The sequence below is a fragment of the Sorex araneus genome, chromosome 8 (assembly GCF_027595985.1).
Source record: "Sorex araneus isolate mSorAra2 chromosome 8, mSorAra2.pri, whole genome shotgun sequence".
NCBI classification, from domain to species: domain Eukaryota; kingdom Metazoa; phylum Chordata; class Mammalia; order Eulipotyphla; family Soricidae; genus Sorex; species Sorex araneus.
This window is the reverse complement of record NC_073309.1, coordinates 30,142,322-30,152,048: the sequence shown is the minus strand read 5'-3', so window position 1 is coordinate 30,152,048 and position 9,727 is coordinate 30,142,322. Positions and strand designations below refer to the sequence as shown.

General features: G+C 63.3%; 1 protein-coding gene across 1 annotated transcript in view; it reads right to left on the bottom strand.

Annotated features, from left to right (window-relative positions):
* ZNF423 (zinc finger protein 423) overlaps positions 1-2,473 on the bottom strand; it is a 346,485-nt gene extending 344,012 nt beyond the window's left edge. Inside the window, exon 1 of the mRNA XM_055146043.1 lies at positions 2,087-2,473. Coding sequence (XP_055002018.1) covers positions 2,087-2,126 — 40 coding nt within the window. The 5' untranslated portion in view covers positions 2,127-2,473. The remainder of the gene's footprint in view (positions 1-2,086) is intronic.
* Positions 2,474-9,727: the final 7,254 nt, after the last annotated feature.

Sequence of the window (9,727 nt, the reverse complement as noted above, 5' to 3'; positions counted from 1 at the left end):
GTGCAGCAACTCGGGGCCAGCCGCCCATCTGGCCCCACAGACGGGTCCACCTTCACTTTCCATGTCTCCCCTCAGCCAACAAGGTTCAGAGACCCTCCGGAGGCTACAGGAAGGTCTGCATCTTCCTTTATGAAAAAAATATATATATACATATATCCCCCCCGCACGGAGACTTGACTCAAAAATCAAACAGCGGAAGTCACCTCAAACTATTTTCCCATCCCGAAATCCCAATTCTACCTTCTTTCTTTTCCTGGGCGTAAGCAGGGAGCCCAGGAAAAGGAAAAGAAAATATGATTACAAGCCCCAGAGCCCCGGAACTGGAGAAAGGGACAAACATCTACCTTTCACCGGTCCCCGTCTTTGGTGGGGGGGGGTCTCCTGATCTGCCGGGATCCCCTAGTTCTGAGGAGCAGGTCCGACTCTTCCTGACCGGGACCCTGCCAGCGTCTGGGGAATGAAACTACTGCTCTCAAGGAAAATAGAAGAAGGGGAATAGCTGGATTGCTACGAGTTGGACCAAGCTCATCGTTTCTAAAATGTCAGGGAGCAGCTTGGGGGAGCCAAGTGCCCTGGGACTTTCAAGGAGAGTAACGGCGGGTACCTGACCCTCCCAGCCAGGCCAGATTGAGTGCAGGCATCCCAGCCGGGAGCAAGGCTGGCAGGAAGGGGGCAGGACGCAGCCTTCCCGCGCAGGCCTCCAGGAAATGAACTTTTCAGAGCAGAACTGGGGTAGGGCCAGAGGTCATCAGGGGAGCTGGGAGAGGACAAGGGCCTCCGGACGGTTGGCTCCAGAGATCTAGCAACACTCTGGCCCCTCCGCTACCACCCCCCACCCCCACCCCCCGCCCCCACCACGGCGGGCTGCCAGGCACCCACCCAGGGGCTGGAATCTGGACAAAGCCGGAGAGGCCGGAGAGGCCTGGAGGGCAGCGGGTGGCGGGGGAGAGGGCAGGGGAAGGGCGCTGGGGGAGGGGGGAGGGGGGGTCCGCTCTCCTCCCGGGGAGCCTCCGGGTCCGCGCGTGCAAACAGAAGCAAAGCCAGGAAAACAAATGCGTGTGCGTCCTCACCAACGTGTGCTCTTGGGGACCCTCCCGTGCGAGAAGCCCTCAGTTGCAAAATCGCAAGCCAAGCAAGGAAACCGATGTGGAGGGGTGTGTAATGATGTGTGTGTGTGTGTGCGTGCGTGCGTGCGCGCGTGTATGTGTGTGTGTGTGTGTGTGTGTGTGTGTGTGTGTGTGTGTCCACACAAACGGCTGCACTGCGGGGCGGCCCCGGCCCGGGAAGCCGCCCGGGTGTCCAGGGCGCGGGAGCCCGGTGTCGGGGTCCCGGGGTGCCCGCCGCTGCGCAGCGAGCGCGGCGGCCGCTGCCGGCGCTCCCCCGGGGGCGCCGCGTCCCGCTGGCGCTGCGCAGACAATGAACTCCTGGCGGAGGAGGCTCCCGGCCGCGCCGGCCTCGGTGGAGGAGGCAGGAAGTGCGGGGGCCCCCCGGGCCGGGAGCGCGGCCTGGGCAGGGGGCAGGGACCGAGCGCCGCGCGGCCGCGCGCCAGCAACGCCCGCCGCCCGCGGGAGTCCCGGGGCGACGAGGCGGGGACGGCGAAGCGGCGTTGGCGAGGCCCGGGGGGCCCCCGGGAGAGCGGCCTCGGGGCTGCCGGCCTCCCGGGCGCCGGTGCTCGCCGCCTCTTCCTTCCTCCGGCTGAGATTCGCAATCCCCGCCAAGTCGGGCCCGCACCCCTTGATTGGCCACGCGGGCCCGGGGCCCGCACGGAGGGCGCAGCGAGGGTCCCTCGGCGGCGGCGCCCCCAGGCCCCGGCCCGGAGCGGATGGTGCGGCTGGGGTGCCCGCCGTGCGCCCCTCCACCGCCGCCTCCTCCCGCGCCCCGGCTTCCTCCTCCCCTCCTCCTCCTCCTCCGCCTCCGCCTCCTCCGCCGCCGCCTCCGCCTCCTCCTCCTCCTCCTCCTCCTCCTCCTCCTCCTCCTCCTCCTCCTCCTCCTCCTCCTCCCGGCTCGCTCGCGGGTCCCCGGCCGCCGGTCCCTCCTCCCCGCGCTGCCCGCTCGCCCGCGCGGCCGCCGGGCCTCGCTCGCTCACCTTTCACCGAGCGCGGCTTCGCCTGCTTCCGCCTGGACATGTCCGGGGCTCCCGGCGCTCCGTCGCCCTCCGCCGCCGCCGGCTGCCCCCGCCGCCCCCCGCCGCTCCAGGCAGCCCCGCTCCCCCTTCTCCTCCGCCTGCCTCTCGGAAACTTTTTTTTCTGCAGCCGGGTCGGCGTCGGTGGGGAGCGGATCGCAGGTCCCGAGCGGCCTCCCTGGGGGGGGCGGCCGCGACCGGCCGAGGCCGCTCCGGGGCGGGGGGAGGCCCGGGGGGCGCGCCGGGGCCCTGCCTGTTGCAATGCGGCAGCCAGGGGCTCGCAGTCCCAGCGGCGGTCCCAGCGGCGCGGGGAGTCCGGAGGCCACTCGGCCGAGCCGAGTTATGCAAAAAAAAAAAAAAAAAAAAAAGCCGCCCCCCTCCTCCTCCTCCTCCTCCTCCTCCTCCTCCTCCTCCCCACCCCCCGCCGGCCCCCGGCCCCTGCGGCCCCCTCCCTCCCTCCCCCACCCCACCGCCACCCTCACCCTCCTCCTCCTTCTCCTCCTCCTCCGCCCCTTGCCGGATTTTTGTGCAAAGTTTGCAGGCGTCCGGCCACGCAGCCCAGTGCGAAGCTCACAATGAACCCATCTGAGGAGGGGGACGGGGCTGGAGACGAGGGGGGTCTCAGGGGGAGGAGGAGACCGGGAGGCAGTCGGGAGCACTGAAGCTCAGAACCCCCAGGAAAAAAAAAATTAAAAAGCCTTCCAAGGATCCCCTGCCTCGCAGACACACACAAAAAAATAATAATAATAATAATAAATATTAAAGACTAAAAAAATAATAAATGCCCAAACCCCTGGTTTGGAGATTATGATGGATGAGGAAGGGGGGGTCCCTCAACTCAGCCTACTTAGAGGGGGTCTCAAAACGGCCGCAGTGGCTGGGAAGCCGCAGCTCGGGGCCCCTGGCTCACGCCCCCTTCTCCGGCTCTCGGCCCGGTCGGGCGCCAGCCCCCCGGAGGAGGAAGAGGAGGAAGGGGCGCTCAGGCAGCGGCGGACAGGCGCGCCCGTGCCCCGGGCATCGCTCAGCCCGTGCGCCGGGCCGCCGCCGCCTGCCCTCGGGCTGCGGTGCTCAGCGCGCGGCGCGCAGCCGATCCCCAGGCCGGTGCCAAGTCTCCGGCCCCGCTAGCTGCCTCCATGGGCCAGGGGCGCGGAGAAGGGGGAGGAGGCGGCCGCGGCGGAGGAGGAGGACGAGCAGGCGGCGGCCAGGCTCCCGTCCTCCCGGGCAGCGGCGGCGGCGGCTGCGCCCCGGCTCCTCCGCGCTCCAGCCGGCGCCGGCCCGCCCGCCAGTCTCCCTTGCGCTCCTGTCTTCTTTGTGGTCGCTGGCTCTCCTCCTCCCGATCCGGCTGCTGGGGCTGCACTGCAGAGACACATAATAAAGCCAGGCTTGGCTGGAAATGTAGCCGGGTCCCAGCAGGAGGATGTGAGGAGCGGAGTCCCGGCGGGGGAGCGCTCTGATCCCGTGGGGCGCCCCGCACTGCTCCGGCTCGGATCAGACGGAGAGAGGGCCAACAGCACCGAGCGATGGACAGCGCTGGAAATACAGCTCCGGCCGCCCGCAAAACCCGGACCGCGGCGGCGGCGGCGGCGGCGGCAGGCACGGCGCGGGCACCGCACCCGCACGCGGGGCGCCCACTCCGCCGGCGCTGGCTGGCACCGGGGGCGGTAGGAGGGAACAGACACGGGGCCCACGCGTGCCGCCAAGCTCTCCAAGACGCACTACTATCACAAACTGCAAAAAAAAAAAAAAAAGTGATGGAATGGGGCGGGGTTGTGTGTGTGTGAAGGTGGGGGGGGGTAGTTACCACACTGGGTTGAATTGCCCTTTTGCATTGCTGCCTCTGCAATTTATGTTTTACGCACCTGAATTATTTCCTCCACCCTCCAGTGTACACTCACCGGTCGGTATTTGAGGCCCATTTCTGGGCCCCCCTTACACGACCGATCTAAGCCCTGCTCGCCCCACACCTGCCTTTGGAGGGCTTCCGCCACCTGGTCGCACACTTCCTAAGTAAGACCATCCCTGGGGCACGGAACCCCAAGACTTGGCGGGAGCATCGCCTCCCCCTCCTATGGACCAGAAGAGTTAACCACGTCGCACTTGCCACAGTTTTACCCCAGCCACGAGGGGGCGCATCGCGCCTCTGGTAACTCGAACCAGCTGTGGTCTCGGAACCTGCCCGGGATGGGCTCGAATTTTGGGAAAAAAACCTTCCCCCAGGCGGCTCCCCGCTACCTAAACCGTTTCTTGGAAACGCCTCCCTCCCCACCACCACCAGCAGCTGCAGGTCCTGGGGGTAGGTGGGGGGGGAGTCACCCGGACATCGCCCCCCTCCCGGTTGAGTGGCGCCGCCTCGGGCCGGCTCGCCCCGGAGCTGGGGGAGCGGAGCGGGTGCGCGGCGCAGCGCTGAGGGTTATCAATCTCGCGGATCGATAAGTTGCCACTTGGAGAGAGGAGGGCTGTGTCCCCTCGGAGACGAGTTACCCAGGGCAACCTTTCACGGAAAAGCCCGCTGCTGCCCTCCTTGTGCCGCGCCCCGGGGGGCCAGGCCGGGCAACGGCGCCCGCCCCCCAGCAGGGCGCCCGCGCCCCGCCGTTTCCGACCCGCGCCCCCCGCGGCGCGCTCCGCGGTGCGGCCCGGCCCTGCTCGGCGCTCAGAGGGGCTCTGGGCTCCCGCCGGGCGCCGGGCTGAACTGCTGGGCTAGATGCCACCCCCGCAACCCCCCGCGGCTCGGAAGCGCGCGGGTGGGCCAAGTGCGGGGAGAGGCCAGAGGCAGGGAAACGCCTTGGGGGCGGGAGTGGGGGGGCACCAAGCTTGCGCGCTCAAGGCCGGCTCCGAGGCACGCGGACAACCCTGGTACCGGGAGCGAGCGAGAGAGCAAAAGCCCCTCGGCTAGCTGGGCCCGAACTCCTAAACCCTAACCCAGAAAGCCCCCTCCCAGGGTTAGGGCTGCCAGCGGCCACCACCCGGGCTCCCGCCCGCCTCCCCGGCCGCTGCGTCCGGGAGTGACCGACATCATCCCGGCCTCCCCAGTGGGGGGAGAGTGGGAGCCGCCTCCCGAAGCTCGGGGAGGCCGGGGTTCGGCGGAGAGGGGGGTGCCCAGGGCCACCGCCAGGACAGAGGGCTGCGAGGCGCCGGGGACCGAGCCAGGAAGGAGGGGCCGAACCGGCAGCTCCCCCCTACCCCCGCCGGCGCCTGGGATCGAGGCCCGCGGAGAGAGGCTGACAGGCGGCAGATGGCACACGCTGGGGGAGGGGGCCGGCTGGCCTGGGCTCCGGGGTGCCCCCGCCGCGGGCCGCCTCTCCTAGGGGGAGGGGGCGGAGCACAGCCCCCGGCTCGGCCGCCCGGGCTCTCTGGGGGGCCCGGAGACTGCGGATCCAGCCCAGCCAGGAGCCCGGAGGGAAGAAGAGGGAGGACAAAAGGAGCGCGGTGGGGAAGGGGGTGTGCAGGAGGAAAGGAGGGGTCACAAGGCGGCGTGGGGGCTGTCGGAGACCCGCGGCGCTGCCTCTGCCCCCGCCCCAGCCCCTTTCCCGGGGAACTGCGGAAGGCGCGGAGGGCAGAGGTGAAGATGAAAAGCTGGGGGGTGGGGTGAGGTGGGGTGGGGCGGGGGGGGGTGCACCTTCTGCTCCCGGGAACCAGGGCACCAGGCCGGGGTCCCGCAGAAACACACAAAGTTTTCTGGCCCCGGCGCGCGCGCCGCGGTCTCACGTGCGTGGCCCCCTACCACCCCCGCTCCGTCCCCCCCCCCCAGCACCGCCGCGCTCCCGGGGCTCGGTCGCTCCCGGGGCGCCCCGGGGAGCTCCCGCACCCGCCGCCCCCCACGCCCGCCCCCCCAGCCCGCCCTCTCTGAAGCGCGCTTCAGTGTTAACTCCTTCCAGAAGTGTTGTTTTAAGGGAAATTCCAGAGCAACTAACAGACCGTCGCTCCTTCCCAGGGGCTCTCCGGAGGCCCTGGGCGAGGACAGGGCGAGCGCTGCAGTGCCTGGACCTCGCTTCTTGCCCCTTCGGCTTCCTGGAAGCGAGGCGGGGAGGGGGGTGGGGAAAAGGTCTTTTCCCGGTGGGTTATAGTCCCACCTGCCCGTTCCACACTGGAGCAGCGGGTGTCGGGCGCCCTTCCCGGGGAGGGTGGCCCTCCGCAGAGCAGCGGCGGCGGAAACGCGAGGAGCCACCACCGAGAACGCAAGAGAAAGTACCGGCTCTTGCGTGTCCCGGCCGGCAAACGCGCGTCCTTCCAGCCAATCAGAATTTTCCCAGAGGAGGGGCGCCCTCGCCCACCCCTCGATTTTTTCCGCGTGCTCCTTAAGGAACCGCTCCCTTTTTTTTTTTTTCCTTTTTGGGTCACACCTGGTTACTCCTGGCTCCTGCACTCAGGAATGACTCCTGGCGGTGCTCAGGGGACCATATGGGATGCTGGGAATGAACCCGGGTCGGCCATGTGCAAGGCAAACGCCCTACCCCCTGTGCTATTGCTCCAGCCCCCCACGAAGTTCCTTCCTTCAGTTCCAAAAGAAGGGGGGTGTGGGGGGAACTGTGCCTTGCATAGCAGCCTGGTGAAGGAAGGGGCGCTATTGGCACCCAAACAAGGTAGGACAGGGCTTCGAGAGATAGGACAGCACTTGTCTTGCACGAGGCCAACCCGATTGGAGCGATGGAACCACCCTGAACCTTACCAGGAGTGATCCTTGAGCCAGAGCCAGGAGTGAGTTCTGAGCACCCGTAGGTGCTCCGAACAGACACAAACCAGCAAGGCAGGACTATGGAGTCAGATGAGCTTGGACCCAGGAACTCAGCAGGGCCCGGAGTTATTTAAAACAGCACGCGTCTCCTGAGTCACCCTGCGCCCAGCTTCTTAAACTGGGTTAACCCCTCCTATGGGTGTACAACTGAATATGGCATGCTCGAAAGCACAGTAAAAGGTTTCTGAAGCCACAAGGACCAAGAATTCATTCAAAAACCAGGCCCCATCCAGAATCCGGGCATTTTGACAATGTCGGTTTATGCTGTGTGACTGGTGGAACATGCCAGAGCAGCCCCCTAGGGTCCCACAGAAGTGAGCACTCGTAGGGGCTCAGAGTGAAGCCCACAAGCCAACCCCTCTCTCGAGCCTTCTCTCTCCTCCCTGTCCTTCCTTCTTACCTTTCTCAGCCCTCAAGGTTAATGAGAGAGAGAGAGAGAGAGAGAGAGAGAGAGAGAGAGAGAGAGAGAGAGAGTTCCACAACCACAAATCCCTTCCACGGGCAAGTCTCTCCCTCCTGTGCTCTCTGAAGACTGGCAGACACGGGGCTGGAGAAATAGTACAGTGGGTTGGGCCCTTGCCTTGCATGCAGCCAACCCAGGTTTGATCCCAGGCACCCCAGGTACCAGTCCCCCAAGCACCTCAGGAGTGATTCCCAGAGCTCAGAACTAGGAGTAACTCCTGAATACCTCCAGGTATGACCCCCCCCCAAAAAAAAGAAAGAAAAGCTAACAAACATGTCTCTGCTTTCTAGAATTTTCTTGAAAAAAAAAAAAAAGAAATCTAGTTTGCTCAAACAATAGTTTTGATTTATTTTTTTGTTTTTGCTTTTTGGGTCACACCCGACAATGCACAGGGGTTACACCTGGCTTTGCACTCAGGAATTCCTCCTGGCGGTGCTCAGGGGACCATATGGGATGCTGGGAAACAAACCCGGGTCAGCCGCATGCAAGGCAAACACCCTGTGCCATTGCTCCAGCCCCGCAGTCTTGATTTTTTTTCCCTTTTCCTCTTTTGCACTGTTTTTTATTCTAGGTCCCCTTTAGGAGTGGAAGGTAAGTTGCAGGGTGCCGTGGCGGGGCCCTCGGCCACACAGGTGTACACCTGGAAGAGCAAGGCTGTGCTGTGATCAGTTAAGGACAGGCTCCACGTCCCACCGCCCTGTCTCCACGCCACCGTTTGCAGGGTTGAGGGGGCCTCTCACAGGGTGGGAGCTAGAAGTTGCTGAGGGTAGAGAACACCCCTGTCTCTGCTGTTCCTACTTAGCTGGCATTTGGGGAGGGAAATCCTGCACATGCTCCTGATACTCCCCAAAGGTCCCCAGAGTCGCTCCCCTCCCCCGTGATCACAACTCAAAGAGGCCAGCAGTGGTCCCAGACAGCTGCCTCCCCTGGGCTGTGGGAGGCAAGAGCCAAGAACAATAAGGCGGGTGTGGGAACCTCCTGGTCTTCTCCAGTTTCTGTTCAGCTGGGAAAGCCATTTCTATTTTATCATCATTATTATAATTCGTTAATTCTTCAAGCGTCAGCAGTCTTTGCAAGGAACACCCACAAGGCAGCAAAGAAACCAACTTGGCGGGAGCATCCCCGGGGGACCCCCACCCTCAGAAAACTGGAGACTCAGGCCCTGGCCCCGAGCCTCGGCCGCCTGAGCCCCGCGGAGGCCCTGGAGTGCTGCACCACCAGCTGAGCCAACGGGGTCACTTGTTGCTTTGTTCCCTGAGAACCCTGCTTTCACAGACTGCCTTGAAAAACCAAACGTGGTTCTGGGTCTAAAGAACTCACTAGGCATAGATTCTGCAGGGCCAATCCCAAGGCCTTCACCGACGGGCAGCTCCGTCAGACACCACTGTTTTGCTAATTAGCAACCTGGACATAAATATATTAAAATTTTTTCTTAATGGAACCTGATGATTTAAAAAGGGGCTATCTTTATTCTAGTCTTTCTTTTTTTCTTTCTTTTTTTTTTTTTTTTTTTGCTTTTTGGGTCACACCCAGCGATGCACAGGGGTTACTCCTGGCTCTGCACTCAGGAATTACTCCTGGCGGTGCTCAGGGGACAATATGGGATGCTGGGAATTGAACCCGGGTCGGCCTAGTGCAATGCAAACGCCCTGCCTGCTGTGCTATTGCTCCAGCCCCTCTTTTTTTTTTAAAAAAAAGAGTTTTAAGGGCTGGAGAGATAGTACAGCAAGTTGTGCTGTGCGCAAGGCAAGTCCATTTGCCATGCACAGAGTCAGCCTAGATTTCATCCCCAGCATCTCATATGGTCCCTGAGCCCACCTGGAGTGATTCCTGACTGCAGAGCCAGGAGTAACCCCTGAGCATCACTCTGGGGGGGGTATGAACCCAAAAAAAAATATTTTATTTTATTTTATTTTTGGGTTACACCCAGCAGGGTCAGAGGTTACTCCTGGCTTTGCACTCAGGAATTACTCCTGACTGACTTGGGGGACTGTATGGGATGCTGGGGATCCAGCCCCAGTCAGCAGCACGCAAGCAGGCATCAAAGCCACTGTACTATCATTCCAGATTCTCTTTGTGACGTTAAAGGCATTCTCCTGGGTTTGAGCTTAGCTGGTCACCACCCACGTAGTGTTGTGTCACTTTCGCAGGGAGGGAGCTTGGGCCACACACCCAGTGGCTCTCAGGACTAACTGCTTCTCTGCTCAGGGATCACTCCAGATGGTGCTCAGGGAGCATCTTGTGTGGTGTTGGAGATCTAACCAGGGCTGGCCATGTGCCAGGTGGGCACCTTCACGTTGTACTATCTCTCTAACCCTTCTCTTAAAATTTTGGCTTTAAAATAAATGTCTTGGGGCCGGAGCGCTAGCATAGCGGGTAGAGCATTTTGCCTTGCACGTGGCCAACCCGG